The sequence below is a fragment of the Thermobia domestica genome, chromosome 1 (genome assembly GCF_964235325.1).
Source record: "Thermobia domestica chromosome 1, izTheDome1.hap1.1, whole genome shotgun sequence".
Taxonomy (NCBI): Eukaryota; Metazoa; Arthropoda; class Insecta; order Zygentoma; family Lepismatidae; genus Thermobia; species Thermobia domestica.
In genome coordinates, this window is record NC_137454.1 from 243,951,807 (window position 1) to 243,974,531 (window position 22,725).

Sequence of the window (22,725 nt, forward strand, 5' to 3'; positions counted from 1 at the left end):
TAGGACTTTTTAGGAAACGAAACAATCAGAAAAACCCCTCCTAAAGTACTCTTCTAAATCCGCTACTGGTTATTTGTATAAATTGGTATTCAAGGTTGTGTCCGGAAAATTATTGCTAAATCACTTCACAGCTACAGTATAACAGAAATGTGGAAGTACGGTTTGATGGATATATTGAAAAACGGGCAAGTTTAACTTTTGCGCTAGAAGCTAGAGTACTGAAAGCTCTTAGAAATGAAACACGGATGACAAACTAGAGAAGAAAAAAGATGTCGATAACTCGAAAGTTAAAATAAAGTTAAATAGCCTCTAAAATTGCCCTCAAATACTACATTCTTCATGTTAGCTTTAATTCGTAAAACATGTGCTCCATCCATCCATCTTGATGGTAAATTTCAGAGCGAAATATCGCATTTAGGTCATGGAATTCTTATGTAACTATAGAATATACTATAAGAAAGCTATTTAGATAGAAAAATCATGAAAATGAAAAAAGCCAAAATTTCCAAAATTCTCGTTTTTTTCCCAAAAAAAAAAAGCCGGCTTTTTTGCATCTCTACTTATTGATATTTCACTGAACAATTTTCCTAAGGTATGACTTGAAACCTTGTCAATATGGATCGTCATTTAGTTGGCATCCACACTGTATAACCGTGGGATGTCGATCCGAAAGATAGGTATCAGAATGAATTCCTGGATAGTATCTTGCAGTAGCGTAGATGTATGCTTTTCGGTTTTTTGTTCTGAAATGTGGTGCGGGAACAGGTAGTATACGCAAGTTTTACGGACGCACCTCAGCCGGAGTCGCTATGAATGGGCACGCCTGCAGATGGTGCCAACTTTAATCGTTGGCACATAGCATATTGGGTTGGTGGATTTTCCTTGCACGCTTTCGGCGAGACACCTGCAGTACTGCGCATGTCACTTTTCTTGGAGGCCTTTTTTTTTTTTTCTTTTCTTTTCTTCGAAGGTGGCTGTTTTGCCATGGACTCGTATGTTTGTGTAGCGGGCCGCAATAGCTTTCGCACTAATCACCCCGTACTCATTCTCCCAACAGTTTCACTGTATGTATGTAAGGAAAGATACAACTTCAGATACATGACAGCAGACGTCATTCCCCAGATGGCATTGGTATTTCTAATTCGTTTTGATATAATCCAGACAATCTTCTGTGTAACTCAAGTTGTTATCCTTGTAAGTTCGCGCTGCTGCGGTAGGTGGTGGATCTGAAATTCTACATATATAGAAAAAAATCAGTATTTTTCTTCACACTTGAAAATTTTATTATAATGCACTTACTGTACTTGGTACATAGTGAATGGGGAACACTGAACCAAACACAATTCACAAAAATCACGAAAATAAACACACAAATTTGGAGATGGATTTACAATAAATACCATGAGCAATGGATCTCAATTATGTGTGAATGTTATAGCCAATTCATTTTAATAATTTCGAAAATGTAATGGTAGCTTGTACAGGTTTTTAAAGTAATATATATGATCATACGAATGTTTTTAGATGTAACTCCTTGCTCATGGATTTTTTTGTCATTTTAACACAAACGTTTTGAGCACTTCTTTTGACATTTGCCTTAAACTACACAAATATACATACATTTTTTTTTATTAGTTTTTAATTATTATTATAAACTACCCCATAAAATACACGAAAAAGTCATTGCATGGATCGACAGCATTGTGATTATCTGCATAGATACGACATAGTGACCTATATGCATAGGTTAATCTACAAATTCTAGCAATAAATTATGCTCAAATCGATTGGAAACTTTTTTTTTTTTTTAAAAAAAAAGTCAAAAAACAGAATAAGTATTATGTAAAATGTTACTGATTTTTCTTATGTGTAGCAGCAATATACTTGAAATCACCTTTCTGCAAGAATGAAGTTCATAATATGTGCATTCCATAATATACAGTTGTTATAGCTTTAACTTTTTAACATTCCATAGCTTATATCACTTAATTAAATCAGTCTCATTATTCTTCTATTGTTAAAACCAAACAACAGTACTTACAGAATAATTCTATTCGTTGACTAGGATCATTGAAAGTTCTTGCAAGTGGTAAAAAGTGAAAACACTCAAATCGGACGTGCTTTTGAATACATGGTCTTCAAATAGGATTACGGCTGATGAATAAATATTCTCTTTGTGCACAGGCGTAGATTTTACATACAAATTTTCTTTCCTTCGTTGTTTGTTTGAGATTTGCGATGTAGGTAAAATGAGATACTATTTTCTTTGCTTCGATAAAATTTCATTTAATAAAAGATATGAACTTTGCGCATTTGTTAAGTCGCATAGAAAGCTGATAAACAAAGATCAAATATTTAAGGACAAAAAATTTAAAAAGGCATTCTTCTTAAATTATTATTTTCGGTGCTTAGATCCCTTTAACTAAAAACTTTGTGTTCTTACATTTATGCATAAAACATCACGAAAATTAATTTCCTTCCTGATGGTATGTATAATGTGCGCAATTGAAAGGTATGAGCTAACGTATTAAATTGGATGGCTGTCACTTCACAAATTCGAAGGTTACTTCACTTACTTTTAGCTTTTGATTCTAAAATGTACGTCTGTTAGGATTTCCGTTATCAGGATTATAACTTGTTTGCATGTTTGTCTACTGACTTCTGAACAAAGGTTCTTATTCTCTTAGGAAAACACATCATTTCGGAGAGTCATGTGTACACGCAAGACTAATATATTTCTCACAAAAGAACATCTCATTTTTTAATGAGTTCTCTATCCCTTGTTGTAGTGAAGGACATGATAAAACTGGCTTACGCAATCTGTGTTCATTCTGTTGTCTAAATCATATTAAAGCTTTTGAAGCTGAGAACCTGGACAAATAGCTAAATACGTAATTTTTACTAATGCACTTCACACAACATATAACTGAGTAAGAAGCAAGGTAACTGCAAAACTATGAGGGCTGGAAAGAAAATATTGGGAACACTGTCGTCACATTGCCTATAACGACGCAAGGGTGTTACTATCTACAACACGTACAGTGGAAAGGGAACTCGTACTGTGTGTGCATACATACAAACGCCCCTATGCAGTATTAGTGTAAAACTGGACCGCCCTAAAAGCTGTATTTCCGAAATTGGAGCAGCGTATAGGATCGAGATTGAGGCGGTCCGTGGCAGAAATGCGAGCGATGTCTTGAACGCGTTAAAAAAGATTGGGCAGAATATCCACTTCCAAATGACTATTTGACACGTTACAACGTGGGAAACAACACTTTATTTAGTTTGATTCTAAAATGTTTCTGGACCGAAAAATCAGTATGGACAAAATTTGGACACATTCATATGAGCCAGAATTGGAACTACAGTACAATGAATGGTACTATTCCCAAAACTGCACGAACAATCCGGAAATCTGAAAGTGATACTGCTAGTAGCATGTGTGTGAAGGGTGTCTTTTATCATGAGTTATGAAGTTTAATACTTCTCTATTTTCTCATACAGTCAAGAATCGAATTCTAGCGTGCCTCGTTCGTGGCCAAGTGGATAACATACTCCTCTGTATGCATTCAAGTTTGATCCTTAATGGATGTACTAGCCTCGGATACAAACTCGAGGAGGTTCGGATTATATTCTAAGCAGCAAATTCCGTGTCATATAAGCTGCGGTGCTGGGAAATAAACTAAGTTGAGTGTGGTGTAATCGCACTCAAGCCACATTTCAAAGTGAGAAGTCATCCATTGTATAATTTACCATTGAAATATTCATGTTTTTAATTTGATTAAAAAAGAATTGCGCTCTGGGCTATGATTCATATTAGCCCCATGCATAAATACGGCTTTGGCTATAATGCTAAGTTTTCAGTAGTTAAGAGTACTTTTGTATTTTATTACTGAATCAAAAGATTTAATAATAATAAAAGAATCTTGATTTTCTTAAAAAATTCTCATCTACTTACAAAAACTTCGGCAGAGTATTGACCTACATCTAAAATCTAATCTTATTTTGTCTTCTTCTCTTCCTGAGAAATAATATATATATATCAATGGCATAATGGAGAATCGAATGCAGGCCACGTAAGTGGTAACGGAGTACGAAAGCTGCTAACTACGCAACACTAGTTACTAGTAACTAATTTAAACACTTAACAGTGAGCCATTTTCTTTTTGTTTCTATAGTGTCTAGTGTAAATTGCAAAAGCAAAAAATAATACATTTCCCAATTTTGTTGAGACTGCACTTTCAAAGCTTTTATCAAACGTAATTAATTTACGAAATAGTGGGAAGTTGTGCGAAGATTTCATTCTCAGGTTACGTGGAGCAGATGCACATCTGTGAAAAATTATTATTATTATTATTATTATTTTGTCGAAGATAATACAAAGAATATGTCAATATGTCTCGCGCATCGGCATTATTCTCGTCATACATACGTAGAACGCTATTCTATCCGCTATTAAGCAAGGAGTTAATTTAATGCTGTTGTGCACTGAAACAAATAAGCGATCCCGCCAATTATGAAGTTCGAATTTGCTAGGTCAAAATTACAATCAAGTAAATTTATCATTAGGAGTGTACAGTGCACAACTACGAGATATGGTTACGAAATAGATTCGAGTTATTTTAATGAAAGCTCACATAATATTATGATGTACTGCGAAGTTTACAGAAAACTTCGAAAAGCCAATGTTTACCTCCTCACACTTTCTTCGCAATACTACGGATGATACTGAGAGAAATTATGTGCTGAAAGCAAGTAAGTTTCAGCACAAGTGATCGCACTCTACGTATAAGAAGAAGGTATTGAAGCCACGTCTTCTGTTACTACAAATACCTTTAAATATGATCGTGTGGAAAATTAGTTTCAGACAAGAGAAAATCAGATTCAAGGCTTTAGTTTTCAAAACCAATAAAAATAATATTTTTCAATAGACGAATAATGCTTATTCTAAGAATATACCCAACTCAAGTCAATTTGTAGTAGTGATGTGAAAATCAACGGCAAATGTTCTATTGTGGTCATTGTTTTAATCAACTGACAGCAACTTACTGCTCGATATACAATACATAGTTTGACTTCTCAATTGTAGTAATATTCAAAATTACTATTATTTCTTAGAAGAATTGATCAAATTCCCCGTTTTCATTTCGATCTTACTGTGGCTATACTGTTTTCTTTATCCAAAATTAAAGACACGACTTTTAACTCTTTTCAGTAACTTTCGCACATGCTTTATTATCGCGCAAATATTTAACTAAGCATACAAATAATGCACGATCTTCGATTAGCGTAAGCTTTTACTGTTTATATCTACTACACAACGTCATTCCGATCTTTATATATACACACTTTATCCCTAAAATGATAGAAAGAACCAGAAAATATAATTTCACCCCTCGACACGTTAAAAAGAATCACGAAATACAACAGCGCAATAATCCCAATGGTTTTTGCATGGTGGTACCCGTTCAATTCAAATTTCAGAAATGTTTGCTCTACAAAAATTTCCTAAGTAAAAGTATAAGCAACACTTTTACTTAGAATTCATATACAGGCATCACTTACTATGAAGTTATTTAATTAGATACAGAAACGTAGTATTTAAAAGAAACAACATGTTGCATTTAGGCAACATTCTTTTTATCAGCTAATCGATAGTTCTTTCATTTTTATTACTAATTTCGTTGACAATTGCATATGAATAATGTAATTTTTGTCTGCTCAAAACTATAGAATCTATTCTGAGCAAATATTCACTGCCTTTCAGTCAAATGTTCGCCGATTTTATTTTGACCCTGTGTAACTTTTAAGTACTTTCAGTAACATTAAACACAATAAATTTCTTCTGCATTTTGGGGTGTAAAATGAGAGAGCAATTCTAGATGACTTGATCACAACCACACAGGTTCAACAAACAGCGCCTATGAGAGTCTAGTGCAAGACAAGTGCCCTAAGAAATTCCCTCACGGCAATATGAACAACGTAATATTTTGTTCTTCCTCTAGTTTTCTTAAAATATATGTTTACTAACTTTTTTTCCTTGCCTGAGCAAAAAAAGAAAAATACCATACCTCAATACAATAAACCACTAAATGAGGAATGGCTAGGGAGACAATTAACATCTTATAGTTAAACATTTAGAAATGGAAAACTACAACCTACAACACGAAACAATCAAACATTTTTCTTTTTCTTTTTTTTTTCTTTTTTGTTTCACTTTGGGTAGAAGAATATTATACGCCTCACTGTATTTCGGTGCACCTTTACATAAACTGCAGAACAGATACCAAGTAAATAGGCAAGTAGTAATTATCACGAACAACAATGGGCAAGGAAAACAAAACAAAACAACAAAAAAGTTGCCATTAAGTTTTAACATTGCCGTTATATGTGGGACAAAATTGGTGAGCAAAATTGGTGGTATCTTTGAGCACAACAAACTGAGCTATACAAACGAGACAGAGTTAAAAACAGCTGTATCTCATCTGCAATTTATATATATGAGGGCTACCTACTCCATGTCTTCTTGACATATATATATATAATAATATATAGAGATATATATATTTATGTATATATATGTTAACAACTAGTCTACCATCAATCACTTGGAAGTTATCTAGCCATCTACTACTACTACGGTCTACCACACATCACAAGTAAAAATACCTGAAAAATTCATTTCCTTTTTATGAGACTAAGAAGAGAAAAATATTTTTTCTTTTTTCCTTTTTATAATATTTGTTTTCACACATCAACACATCCATGCCAAGAGCTAGAAACGCACACATTAATAAAGAGAACAACGTTATCTTTACATCCTTCTTTAAGTTATACATAAGTAAAATCAGTAAAACATCCATATGCATTCTCTCTTTCTCTCTCTTTAACACTCTTACAACAAACATTTATATACAAAGGATGAAAAATGCTCATGAAATACACTTATTCTTGATTATAAATGAATAAGTATTAATATAAGAGTACAATGTCTTGATTAGTATTACCTAAAAAAAAGTTACTCAAAATCATTTCTTGAGTTTTTCTTCTTCTTTTAAACAATCACCACAAGATGCAATGTATTTTTTTAAAAGAAAGATAAAAGTGCGCTGTGTTTGCAACGACAATACCATGTACTTACTTTCTTGTACCTAAATCTGACGTTTGTTTTCTTTATTACATGAACACTAATACAAGAAGTTTTCTTCTCTTTTATAGTTGCACTTCTGGAATAAATATAATCAATTTCTGAAATATTTACTGCTAAGAGTATTACTGCGCAACTGATGAATATTTAACAATTGATACATATATTCATGCAATGGTGTTATGTACGTTATAGAATGCAACACGCTTTACATCAACATACTTATCATACTAAGGTCATGAATTTCGACTCTATTCCGTTTGATCATCTTCAATTAATTTCATGATCATCCAGCATGCATAGTTTGCTGGATACAGAACTAGTTCACACTAATTAGCAGGATAGTTAGGAATGAGAAAAATAAAATGCTTACGAAGATTTGAACTCATTTACCCTTCAACTGCAAAACTGATGAGACTAAACCACACTTCTTTGACATATGGCTCTGATGTGTTATGTTGAACTATTGAACTCAATTTGCATTTGCCTTTTGTTCATTTTTAGCGCTGTATGAATTTCCCATATTCCTTGATTAAAAAGCTCGAGATCTAAACTTTTTTTTTTTTTTTTTAAGCCAAACAGGATATTTATGGGCGATCTTGAACTCGGGACACTGACCGATCGTTTCGTGGAGAAAAACGAACTTCCATATCAGCCCAATTTGGTCTCAATATTTAGTGTGATACCATTCACCCTTGCAGAGATAAATTAGTAATGTTGGTAGAAATGTCCACGTTGCGGCACTGGAAGGGACTGATAAATGAACAAGATTTGTGTGTATAATTATTAAAGTCGTGGAGATTTAACCATCACGATGTTACTGTTAAATATGATACTACTTCTGAATAGAAATCATACATTAGTAATTATTATATAGCAGTATCACCAGCAAAAACTGGAATACATGTCGCACATTTACTGTGATAATACCTTTTACATGAATTGGCCTATTGGAAATTAGTTTTCGGTACTGTGCAAGGAATTTCGTTATCCTAGGTCACTAGGTCAAAAAACTGAATTAACACTGGTTGACTAGTTCTAGGAGTGTCCTCACTTTTCAAAATCGAATCCGCTGGTAAGCTTTTATTTTGCGTTTCTTCAGTTACTGAGTCCATGAACCTTAGTTTTTCTTAGACGATGGAATACAATCCTGTTGATATATTAGTTTAATGCATTCACGAACAAAGTGAACATAAAAGAATCACCTTTTCCGAGTAATATTTCACATGCTCTCTACAGAAAAATCTTGCAAAACAAGATCAAATTAAGATTAACTCTGCTCTCTAATGTATTCCCGTACAAATGGCCTTTTACTTAATTTCAACGTCACACATTTACCTATTTTGTTCTACAAAGAACATCAATTACATTTAAAAAAAAAAAAGCCTGCATTTCGGAAAATTTTTGGGTTAGTGAAATATGTGACTACTGGCCTAGATTACCCTAAATCTTCGCACCAAGCCATTCAAAATTCATAATAAAACTCTAATCATAATATTAAATATGTACATCATCACAACATTACTGCAAGTTTTTGCGTTCAAGAGAACTGTATGGCATGGTCTATTTAAAGGGTGTTTCAAGCAATGCATTAAAGAAGTTTTGGACCATAGTTTGTTAACAAGAGAATTTATAGATAATTTTTCAAAATTACAGAAAAGCTTTTAAACTGCAAGAAGGCACAATAGTGCGTGTAAATCCCAATTTATTAAGATTACAAAAATAGAAGGAAGACACTGTTGTTCAAAAATTTCTTTACTATTTTTGCAAAACAGCGATATACGACTTTTTAAATATTGATATGTAGAAAAATGTAATGATTTGTCTCGAGAGAATTTACTAATTTTCACTGAATACGAGCATTATTAATTTATTACTATTACAATGTAGAAAGTAAAACTTGTTAATCCACAGATAACATTCTTAACGCACTAGAAGAAATTATTTAAAAAAAAATACATTGCACCTTTTCATAATAATAATAATAATAATAATAATAATAATAATAATAATAATAAAATGTAAATACACGTTGAGACCCCACTGAAATTCACGGCATTATATCAATACAATGACGAGTTCATTACGCTAAATTCAAAAATAATGCAATATTTATATATGTATATATGACTTCATGCAAACATGAAAATTTTCTTCCCGAAGTATGTATATATGTATACTATATATACACATTTTTTTTTAAATACACAAATAGAGTTAAAAATCCATATTTTTATCTGTGGGGTATTTAAACACTGTTGTTCTTCTAAGGGTTTGATTTCATAATCAGACATGTACTGCAATGAACCATAAACTATATAATGACAATACTTTCATTTGTTCTTTTGGAAACATGAGTTTTCTGGATGAAAAGTGATGATACATTTACAACATATTAACTATCCATGTAACAATATAAAATATCAAAATCTCTTTACATATATTTTCTCATTCATTTAATGTTTATATATATATTTTTTATATATATGCTTTATTTATAGAGCTTCTATATGTACATTTTTAACACACGTGCACACAATTGGCTTACAGCCAATAAAATTAAATGATAGTAAATATAAAAATTTTTCGTAATATATATATGTATATATATATTTATAATATATGCATAGTATATAGAAATTTATAGAAACTTCCCAAGTACTTTACTAAATAATATTCATTTTAAAACATCTTTTCATTGTTTAATATAATACACACACACTTAAGTGTTCTGAAATGAGTATTACAAAGATGAAATCTATCCCCTGAAATTATACCATGATTTTAGTTTTTTTTTTCCTTTCTTACTTTCTTTAATATAATACTTTGGAATGGAGAATATGCTTGCAAAGAAATCGTACTAATACTACAACCATAAATTCGTCATGATGTTTAAGTCATTGCCCAATTTGGTCTGAGCGCCGAGGAATGCTTACCTACTGACACAACTGCTTAATAAAAATGCTGGGCTATCAGATTTCACGCGGCAAAAATTTGTTTTTTCATGTTAACCCTATTACTTACTCTTACTTGTTGACAACAAAGAAAAGATTTAAAAACTGGTGTTTTGGGTAACACAGTCAGCTGTTTTGATCTCCGATCTTATCCTCCCACATTGATGGTAACTGGTCGGTCCACTCGTCTTCCCCCTGTCTTGGCATACAAGCTCCTCCCATGCATCTAACTGAGAATCTACAATAATAGGCGCCTAAATCGTGCCTTTGTCATTTGCTATTGGCTTGTAGAGCAGTAGTGATCTGAGCCCATAGATCTTTTTTGCAGGATTTTGATCTGTAACAGAGCATCAAAACTCCACGTTAGAAAGACAATCTCAAACATTAAAAAAACTTGTTCTAGATTCATCACTCTTTTTCACACTTATAGAATTAGAACATTCTATTCAAACATATAAACAATTTTACACAATTTATACTGGTGAACGAAAAATATATTAACAGAATATTGATGTTACCTCTCATACGGCTACCATCGTGGAGAAAAGTACAGTTATATATTGAACATTGGCTACGGATCATTTGTAACAATTATTGTAGTAGACAAACGTCTCAAAATTTAATCTGAAAACGAATGTATTACCTTATAACTTTCAGTAACTAAGAATGTATACCCTTGATTGGTACAATAGGGGATAAGCACACACGAATTACATATTCAATAAGAGATTTCATAAGAACCAGAATGAGCCAAGCTATTGTTGAAAATCACCTACAAATACGTAAAGATCAGTAGGGGTCAGAACATCTGACCATTGGAAGACTGGATACAATTAATATCTGACAAACTGTTTGATCAGAGAAAGAAGTTAATTTAATGTTGTGTTTCTAAAAGTCAGCTGCATTATGGGGACTTCTTTAGCATCTACTAATCGTCCATTCTCGAACCTATGGCTCAGATGTGAGAAGAGACAGCACTAGGATTTTAGGTGGACACTACACCTAGTAAAAGTATCTTACCTAAACCAGATCACACATCTTTGACCTATACGAAAAATCACTCAGATTCACTTGTTTTTAGTTTCTTCACTTTATTTTATAACTAGTTGCAATTTACAACCTCTGAGTACGCCTATTGTGGCATGTTACTTCCTAATCAGTTTGTCAACATCAGCTGGGTGATTGGAATTTGGCGTTCGTTTTCACTTTCGAGGCTACATGAAACATGGGCCAACAGTTCGAGATGGAATCAGAATCACCGTAATGCGTCCAAATTTTAAGGATCTTCCATCGTGAATTCAACCCGATATCTCGTGCACTAAAGGCGTGTACGCTAGTAACTAGACCAGTGTGAAGAACTACAAAGATCGGTGGCCACAGCATAATAATTATATATATATATATATATATATATATATATATATATATATATATATATATATATATATATATATATATATATATATATATATATATATTAGGGATGGCCAAAATTTTCCGGAATCCGGATTCCGGAAATTTTGTTTTCCGGAATCGGAAAATTTACTTTCCGGAATTCGGAAAAATTCCGGATTTCGGAAAAAATCCGGAATTCGGAAAAATTCCGGAATTCGGAAAAAATCCGGAATTCAGAAAAATTCCGGATTTCGGAAAAAATCCGGAATTTAGAAAAAATCGGAATTTTTCCGATTTTACTTTTCGGATTCCGGAAAGTAAAAATTCTGGAATTGGCCATCCCTAGCTAGTAGCTGTTAAAAGAAACACAATAATGAATATATATACTGTATTAGTTTCTTGTAGTTGGATATGTCTTTATCACTTACGTAGACAATTGCTACTGCAGTTATTTACTGCTTTATAAGGAAGGTCTTATTTTCACACACAAAAAAGTCGCCGGTATGTCTCAAACATTATCGCGTTCCCACCTGCAGCTGCTCCAAAGCACTGCAAACTACTTTTTAACCAGGCGAAAGGCAGTGGAGGAAAAGAAATCTCAACTAATATTCTAATAACATTCGCTTATTGTCAACACACCTACAGTGAGCGCAGAAAGTGTTCGTACACCGTGCATACTTTATATTGAAAACAGCTAGCATAAGAACGGGAGGTGGAAAATATATATATAACCAGAATTAAGACTACACATTCATACATTTTATTTCTATATACAAGAGAAAGGCCAAACAAACACAATCACTGTTTTGTTCAGAAGAAAAGAGAGAATTCCTTTTTTGTAAACGCAAAAAGTCACCGTACACTTATGATTGAATTAATGCTTATAAAGTATATTACGTTATTTAATATTTTGTGGGATTACTCTGTGCGTTAATGATTGTCTGTAGTCTTCGTGGCATTGATTTCACCTGTAGTAGTTCGTAGTTCTGTAGCTTCGGGACTGATTATGTCCCATTCTTCTTGAATAGCTTTTCTTAGGCCTTCTTTAGTAGAGACAGGGCCGGCGCGAGAGAGGGTCGAGCCGTGCCACCGCCCAGAGCGGCAAGTCTAATGGGCGGCAAAATTTGAAAAAGAAAAGAATACTATCAAAATATAATGCTTCGTAATAGGCTCACATGGAAAAATAAGATTGTGTTAACCTGAGATTGTAATTGAACTTACTTCACTCACATTCAAGAAAATACTCTGTCAGGAAATTCAGAGCATTCCTCCTCGTTTTCAATTATCAAACTACTAGCCACAGGTATCTCGTTCAATATTTCCCTTGCAGCAATGTAGATAGGATTTTGAGCTAGAGTGCATAAGATTATCACGGTGCCTTTTTATATTTTTTTCTATTCAATAATGTTCTAACGCTCCGCTCCAAGTATGCAAAAGGTACACTCCCACTTGAGACAGGCCTGTAACATCTAGAGACATTTAGGTTCTAATAGCGAGTTTTTGATCAATTTACAAATTGTTCATTCCGAATATAGTAAATCGTACAGCGTATTATTTCTTGAGAAATGTTTCATTTTTTGTATAGCTAAAAAAAAGTTTATGACTTTTTTTTTCTGCGTCAGTTCAACGTTAGGCCATAAAGGGACAAGTTTTGCCGATAGATGACACTAGAGTCTTCGTATCTTTCGCATGTATTTTTTACCTTTCACGAAAATTTACAATGTCTCTTACAAATTTCAACCTAGAGACTTCAAATTTTTAGAGAAGGAACTTCATAACCTATTAAAGAGAACAATCCGTGCCGATTTCTTATTTAGAATTTTCTTCATTGTTGAAATGACTTGATTGTTGAAATTGATACCTAAACCTTTAACAATAGAACTGTTTCAACTGTGAAGAAAATTCTAAATAAAAAATCGGCACGGATTGTTTCCTTTAATACGTTATGAAGTTTCTTCTCTAAAAATTTGAAGTCTCTAGATTGAAATATGTAAGAGAAATGGTAAATTTTCGTGAAAGGTAAAAAATACATGGGAGAGATACGAAGACTGTAGCGACATCTATCGGCAGAACTTATCCCTTTACACTAACCTTAAAATCATTATCCACCACAAGGTGGGAGAGCTGAATTGATGCTCTGACTCAGTTATCAAATATAGGAAGTTTATGATGCCTTACTTCAAATAAGTAGTGACAATAGAACCGAAAGAATGGTCGTCCACGATGCTCTGTGTATAGCAAACCAGCTGAGTTACTTTTCTTTCCTTTACTCACTCGTTGTCTGATATGACTTTAAAGCATTGATTCTCATGTGTTGGATGCAGTAGGATTTCTTGAAAATATATCTGGGTACTTTGAGAGGAGCAGAAATTATGCAAAGTTTAAATCTTACTTAGTTGATACGATGGACTTGGCATCAGCATTAGATACGGGTGATCCACTGATACGTAATACAGTGCAAGCTCGAAGTCGAAAGAAGAGACAGTTTCAGTACGAGGCAGAGGATGAAGCTACTGAAAACATCCACAAACAAGATACAAGATCGATTTTTATTACAAAGTTCTAGAAGTGATTGTGTTAGCTTTTAAGAGAAAGATTTGAGCAACTTAAACATCACAGCGAGTATTTCAATTTTCTTTGCGATATAAGTAATCGTAAAGATATAGCCTACCACCTGAACTTTTTGTCTGAAAAGTGTACTAAACTTACCACCATTTTAACACACGAAGAATTGAAAGATATTAACACCAATGATTTGAAGACAAACTGAAAGTGTTATCCACTATAATTAAGCCTGTGAAAGTTCACATAATAATAATAATAATAATAATAATAATAATAATAATAATAATAATAATAATAATAATAATAATAATAATAATAATTAAGGAACATGACTTTGCTCCCAATGTTAGTATTGTACGTAGAATTTTGTTAATCTTGCCTGTAACAGTGGCAAGTAGAGAAAGAAGTTTTTGGAAACTTAAGTTTATTAGAAACTATATCTACACTCTTCTATATATGTCTGAAACACGCTTGAGTGGTCTAGCGACGATATCAATAGAACACAAATTGGCTAAAACATTGGACTACGCGATGTGATAAAGGAATTTGCTCATATCAAAGCAAGAAAAGTTTCTTTCAATTAAGGTATGTTAAATTTATGTATGTCTATTGTGTTTTAGTACATTATAAGGCTTAAGCTAATCACTTACATTTACCATAATATCTGATTTACTGTATTATCTTCTTGCTCCATACTCTGTTGAAAACGCCTTTTGATATAAAATAAGCCTAAAAATTAAAATTCTTAGTCATGATTAAAGTATATTTTTAAAATTTTATTTTCTGTATGCGCTGCTCTATATTACAGATATTACAGCGAAATCGAGCATACTGAATATTGTGTCAGTATAGAATCGTTTAAATATTACGTGAGCATTCCAGAAAGGAGTTTTTTTTTTTTGTTTACTTTTCCATTTTATACATGTTTTTAAATGACACTTGAACGATATCTGTCAAAATAAGGTTTGCGGATTAAAGGGGCGGCATGTGAAAGCACCGCCCAAGGAGGCAAAATTGCTAGCGCCGGCCCTGAGTAGAGACGCTGTGCCTTCTGATTGTTGTCTCCAGAACAGACCATAGATGTTCTATGGGGTTCATGTCTGGGGATTGGGGAGGTGTGCGAAGCTGTTTCAAGGTATTATAGAGTAGCCACAATCGAGTATTTTCCGCTGTATGTTTGGAGTCGTTGTCTTGCTGAACAATAAATTGTTTTCAAGAACCATCTTCTGCGCACTAGTATGGAGATTTTCCTTTAATATGTTAATATACACTTTGTGGATCATCACTCCATCGATAAGGTGGAGACGACCCACTCCTGAGGCACTCATACAACCCCAGACGAGCACGGACCCTCCTCCGTGTCTTACTTTAGGGACGAGATTTTGAGGATTCATCTCTGTATTCACCTTGCGCCATATAATACGGCTCCCTAAATTTACTTTCGTCCGAAAATATGACCCTATTCCAGAAAGAAGCCTGATCCCTTATCTTTATACTCTTTTTCAAACTTTAGTCTCTTTATACGATTTGTCTTGTTCACCCAGAACATTTTTCTGGCTATCCGACCATGATATCCTGCAAATATTCCGCACTGTACTGGCTGATACTTTAACACCGCGTGTTTCCAGATCCGTTGCCAATTGCACAGCACTATTTTTTGGAACCTTTTTTCTTTCCCTAATAATGTAACGTTTATCTTGTTCACTCAACACTCTTGGTCTTCCAGTTTTTTTTTTTTTTTTTTTTTGTTTCGCACAGTGATAGAAACATTATACATCGCAATTATTGTTTGTACTGTTGAACGAGGCCTGTCTGCAAGGTTTGCTATCTTTCTCAAAGACTTACCCTTCTTATGCAATTTAATAATTACTTTTCTTGTCTCCTCATTTGTTTCTGTTCGGTTGCTTCCCACTTTGACAGCCCACCGTGCAGTTTTTTCACTCCTATTCACAACTAAACTCATTCTGTTACTCGTCATGCTATACAGAGGTGTATACTCAGGTGAATACTAGTGAACCCCAGTTGTGGTATCTTTGTTTCGTATTCGTATGTCAGGTGTACGATCACTTTTTGCGTCTACTCTATACACTTTCTACGGAATTTATTTACTTTCTGACCATTAAACTTGTCTTTGTGGTTCTTTATTTAAATATTCATAAAGCTTAGTTTTCATTATTCATATTGTGTGTGTTATTACACTTCTTAAATTTTCTGTTTCTTTTTCGCAGGCATTCTCGTTTCAATAGCATAGGTGTACGAACACTTTCTGCGCTCACTGTATGTACAGTAAATACAAATTTATAATTTTTGACTTTACGAAGTGTACAACGTAATTGTTCAATAATTAACATAAGCAGGCATTCATTAATTTATATTAATATAATAATTAATAAAACTAATAAGCGGGTGATTGATGACTCAGTGGTAGAGTTTTCATCTATGGTATTCTAACCCAGGACATGTGGGTTTTCGATGGCTAATTTTGTGTTCGAAAATTTTCCCGGTGGAAGGCCTACCTTTCTTATATTTGTTCCATCATCACTCATTAACGCATTTAGTTTATCAAAACTCTATAGCCATATATTCATTCTGTCCGTCAGTGAAACAAACAGTCTCAAGAACTATCTGATGGATTACCAACCAATTTTGGTCATGATGTACAGAGTCAATAGTTAAGAATCGAGTTCCCTGATGAATGTAATATTCAAACCGGAAGCGGTACAAAAAAACCATTTCCGGTTTTAACGTTAATCATTATATAGTAAATATGGCAACAGATAGCGAGAAGCGGTTTCCAGTAATCGACATATATATAACATTCATGTAGATAGAATGTTACCCAATTTGTGCATCTGCTGAAAATAATGAGCTTAGGTATTTAGAGAGTATTTTCCGCTTTAGAAAATGTGTGCTTGGTAAAGAATATAGAAAATTAGCTGAGTCAGGCATGTAGCTAGAATATGGTAATAGGAAGGGGGGGGGGGTCTGTCACGAAATACTGTGGTTATTTACCAGGGGCTCAATCATTCTAAACTATTTTATTGGCAACATATATTGGTTCGTTTAGCCAAGATTTCTAATGGGGGGATGATATGAAATACTGTGGTTACACACCAGAGGCTCGATCAATCTAAATATTTTACTGACAACATATCCATATTGATTGGTTAGGACAATAAAATGAGGATATATTAGTAAGTATTTTAATAAGAAGCTATGAAGAAATCTCGAGTAAAAGAATATAAAAATGTATTGAAAAAGATATAGTCTTCCGAGGTCATTCGAACGGTGTCGAGAATTTTGCGTCTGGGAAATTTGCGCCCTACCTCAAGAACAAGGAAAATTGCGCCTGCGATGTACCTCCACCGGGAAGTTTGAGCCCTGCGAAATAAAAGAACTTATTGGAGCTTACGCATTTGCTCGGAGAGGCTGACATTACAACATAAACAATCCTCCCCCCACAACCATGCCATTTGTGATTTATTTTCATTGTGGCTATATAAGGGGAGAATAAACTTCAATATAAGCCAAAAGAACACAACGGATCAACGCAATCACTGCTTCTTCCAGAGATGATTTTGGGGGAACACTGGCCTCCCCAGAGCTTTCAGAGTGCCCCCTCGGAGGAGACCAAAATAATACGTCTATAATATAATAATAAATAGAATAGTACCAGCAGTGACCCCCCTCCGGAATACTAAGTGTGCCCCCCGGAACATTTTTTTCTGAAAGAACGACTGAACGCAATTGTGTGTTTGAATTCCAGCAAGTAAACACACTGTACATAGTTTTCTTGATAATATTACTGAACTGATTTTACATTCACTTTACATTTTCTTTTCTATATTTTGTGTCCTGAAAAGCCAAACAACTCGCAAGGACTGTGAACAGAGATATTTGGGTAGAGCCAAACAGCCTTTTGTAGATTAAATTATACTCTTTGATTATATTAATAAATAATTATATATCAGTCATTTATACTTTTATTGTAAATTTTGTAGTATAATGAAAAATTGTATTTGTATGGATTGCCCTTTAGTGAACTAAAATTGTATTTTTTCATTTGTTCGGAATATTATAACGGATGGAGTAACTCACTGAGACAATGAGAGGCAAGCCTAGTTCAAGTGTGAGTGGAAGTTACTTTACACAATACAAAAATAAGTTGAATTGTAGGGCGCTAACATCCCAGTGCAAATATATAGCCGGCGCATTTTCCCCTCTTTTTGGGGTAGGGCGCAAACATCCCAGTGCAAATATATTGCGAGCGCATTTTTTCCTATTTTTGTGGTAGGGCGCAAATTTCTTGGGCGCAAAATTCTCTCATTCAAGGAAAATATAATGTCCATGAAGTTGACAAGCCACTTATGTCAGACTCCAATTTCGACTTTAAACGTCGCTAGTGCTACGTTAGTGTTCGTTAGTGACGCAAATCGTTAGTACTCCACAGATAACGTGGCTTTTTAAATAATGGATATAGGTCTTCTAACTGCATGCCAACACGCCCACTTCTAAGAATCATCTCAAAAATGAGGTTAACCGTTAGAGCAAGTAAGTGCTCATTAGTGCCATTAACATTAATGCCTCCATCGTACAGCGCTTTGAGTAATGATAATACCACGCTCTTTGCTAGTCGCAATGCGTCCCTATATTCTCGCGAACATTCTGACGTGCCCAAGTTAGTTACATTTTTTTTTGCAACTATTGTTTATCTGTTATTGTTTATTGTTTATTGCTAGTCTGCAGAGTAGTCCTTACATTAATATGCCATTGCCCTTGATAATCATTGCGTATTTACAAGTAGTTTGTATTACTGTTAGAAGATATCAAAAAACAACAGATAAAATCTACTAAATAACGGTTCACATTTTTCTTTTACAGTACATAAACGATTTAATAATAATATTAATAATAAGACTATTCCAGCATAAAAGTTATCAATTGCATCACACTGGCAACAAGCGACGCATATTTTAACTTCATAAAAATTCGTTTCTCACGATTTTCTGGAAAACTACGTATGATAACATCTTCACTATGTCAAGTTGTTACTCAGTGTGATATATGTCTTACCTCTGGACAATATCACAGTAAAACAAAAATTAAATATTAGAAGTACATCGTACTTTTGGACTACATCTTATTAACCATGGGAAGATTGAGTAGTGTATACTTTAGGATGTAAGTTTCAACTTAATTTGCATCATACATTCTTAGGATTACAAAAAGGAAATTTGTTCGTTTGCGCTTGAACAAAATTCTTAGGATTACAAAAAGAAAAAATAATTTTTCCGAAATCCGGAAATTTTCCGAATTCCGGAATTTTTCCGAAATCCGGAATTTTTCCGAAATCCGGATTTTTTCTAAATTCCGGAATTTTTCCGAATTGCGGATTTTTTCCGAAATCCCGAATTTTTTTCCGAAATCCGAATTTTTTCCGAAATCCGGATTTTTTCTGAATTCCGGAATTTTCCGATTTTACTTTCCGGATTCCGGAAAGTAAATATTCCGGAATTGGCCATCCCTAATATATATATATATATAGGGTGTTTCAGATAAAACATCCAGTGCTTATAAATCCGAAACGGCTGAGAATAAAAAGATGAAACAAAAACTGAGATAGGAAAATGTCATAGGGCGCATCACATGGTGTTGTTGTGGTGACCCCCAGGGCCCTCCTTCAATGGGGCCCAGGGGCCAACTTCAAATTTTCAAATAGGAACATGTATTGAATCATACCTCATTCAATAGTACTTGAAAAACGAAACAACTTTTGTAGGAAACAATTTTCGATTTGGGCCACCGTTTTTAAATGGCCGCAAAAAGTGGGTCCTATATCACATAAAACGTCCAGTGCTTATAAATCCGAAATGGCTGAGAATAAAAAGATGAAACAAAATCTGAGATAGGAAAATGTCATAGGGCGCATCACATGGTGTTGTCGTGGTGACCCACAGGGCCCTCCTTCAAGGGGGCCCAGGGGCCAACTTCAAATTTTCGAATGGGAACATGTATTGAGTCATACCTCATTCAATAGTCCTTGAATACGAAACAACTTTTGTAGGAAACAATTTTCGATTTGGGGCACCGTTTTCAAAATGGCCGCAAAAAGTCCTTTATCAGTTTGAAGTTGACACCTGGGCCCCCTTCACGGAGTTTCCTGAGGGTTATCACAACAACACCACTTGATATGCTTTATCAACGTTTCTATCTCAGTTTCTGTTTCATCTCTATTCTCTAAATCAGCAGTTTCTGATTTAGGCCTATAAGCACTGGACGTTTTATCTGATACAGGACACACTTTTTGCGGCCATTTTGAAAACGGTGGCCCAGATCGAAAATTGTTTCCTACAAAAGTTTTTTCGTTTTTCAAGTACTATTGAATGAGGTATGATTCAATACGTGTTCCCATTTGAAAATGGGAAGTTGGCCCCTGGGCCCCATTAAAGGAGGGCCCTGGGGATCTCCACAACACCATGTGATGTGCCCTATGACATTATCCTATCTCAGTTTTTGTTTCATCTTTTTATTCTCAGCCATTTCGGATTTATAAGCACTGGACGTTTTATCTGATATAGAACTCACTTTTTGCGGCCATTTAAAAACGGTGGCCCAAATTGAAAATTGTTTCCTACAAAAGTTGTTTCGTTTTTCAAGTACTATTGAATGAGGTATGATTCAATACATGTTCCTATTTGAAAATTTGAAGTTGGCCCCTGGGCCCCATTGAAGGAGGGCCCTGGGGATCACCACAACAACACCATGTGATGCGCCCTATGACATTTTCCTATCTCAGTTTTTGTTTCATCTTTTTATTCTCAGCCGTTTCGGATTTATAAGCACTGGACGTTTTATCTGAAACACCCTATATATATATATATATATATATATATATATATATATATATATATATATATATATATATATATATATATATATATATATATATATATATATATATATATATATATATATATAATGTATGGTAAAACCAGTATGGATTCCCGATTTCCCTATGTTCATTATGTTATCTCCCTTTTGTGCCTTTCGGTAGTTAACCCTCTACGGTATGAATTAAGGAATTTGAAATACATTATTCAATTTGATTTTTACTAATCATTTTAAATATAAATTGAAATTATATTAGTGTAAATCACTAGCAGTCATTTGAATGTGGGATTCCAGTATGTGTTACATGTGACACAACATGCACATAGCGACTAAACCAAGAGCACTGGTACCTGTGACAAATGTAAGAATGGACGAGATGGGACATCGGGTAGAAGTTCCTGATGAAAGGCAGAGTGCAAACGACCTAAACGCAGTAGAAAATAATTTCTACAAGTTATTCAGCTCATCTGTGTTTGAAGAAAAAAACAAATGGCTTTTTCTGCGTTTGAAGGTGGGTGCAATGTGTACAATGTTGGATACAGAATATCGGTACATGCCAGAAATGGCACAATATGCAATAGAGAGTTAATTTGATGAATATTAAACGTTCAATTAATAAGAACAGCTGTATATATTGAACAGTTTCATAAATGTTATTTAAGGCATATTCTGCTTTCAATTATGCAAATTATAAACCGGAGTACATGGAAGTGAATGGGTGATAAAAGCCTACTTGCAAGAAATATTACTTGAAAATTAACTCATCTTTTTAGTGACTGAAGGAAAGATATATGTGACAATGACATGAGTAACAAAAACAATGACAAAAACAATGACATGAGTAACAAGGAGATAATTTACTTACACCTATAACGCTGATTATTAACATTTTGTCAATGTCTGGATGTCATTTATGTATGTCTCCCAATTTTGAGCAAGCTATCACTTGAATCCTTCACTTTTAACACACTATACTAAGCTTATTTTCAAATCGTTCAATGAACACATTTACAAAATCATTTGATCTTTAACCAAATTATTATTACCTTATGTTGGTGACTAATCTTATCTACGCCTGAAGAACTGAAACTTTTAATCATATACATACAAAACATGTAATAATTTCTTGTCTGGAAATTATTATTTCAGAAAAAGAAATTATTCGTCCAATTATGGGAAATATCTAAATAATAAATATATAACGAAATACTATAATGACCTGCGAATCGACTGAAGCCACTCTTTAAACTGCGTCATTCCTTCTGGTGTTATTTGAAAGGCTGTGCGTGCTGAGCATACTATGCTCACAAAATCTTCGTAATCTGCAGCATTAAGATGATACAATTTCTGATGCATACATTGAATGTACCTGAAATACAACACGTAAAATAATTTGAATTTTGCTTCTATAATAAACACATGAAAATCACTTAGTTTCTTTTAAGTAAATTATATAGAAAGTTATAAATTGTAAAATACATTCTACAGTCAGGCATTACTTAACTCGATGGGTTAGAAACAAAATATTCATGAGCACCCAATAGAAAATTTTATTATAGCAATGCTATCAAGAATTTTGTAAGTCATTTACTGAAGATCAATTTATTATTATTATTATTATAAATATTATTATTCCATCTTATTTACGTAAACTAGCGTTCGTCCATTTCACGCAACTTTTCTTACAAGCAACCTATCCCACCGAGGTATATAAAATCGTATGTATATTATACAGTTCAACGTTATGTAACTTTTTCTTCCCGAAGCATCTTT

The 22,725-nt window shown here is 33.8% G+C and overlaps 1 protein-coding gene across 6 annotated transcripts in view; it reads right to left on the bottom strand.

The window, feature by feature from the left end:
• Nucleotides 1–1,259: 1,259 nt before the first annotated feature.
• Dora (zinc finger SWIM domain-containing dorado) overlaps nt 1,260–22,725 on the bottom strand; it is a 152,805-nt gene continuing 131,339 nt past the window's right edge. For all 6 annotated transcript variants that reach the window (XM_081771682.1, XM_081771672.1, XM_081771699.1 and 3 more), the window contains exons 20-21: nt 22,172–22,321; nt 1,260–10,438 (exon numbers count right to left, since the gene is read on the bottom strand). In XM_081771682.1, coding sequence (XP_081627808.1) covers nt 10,372–10,438; nt 22,172–22,321 — 217 coding nt within the window. In that variant the 3' untranslated portion in view covers nt 1,260–10,371. The remainder of the gene's footprint in view (nt 10,439–22,171; nt 22,322–22,725) is intronic.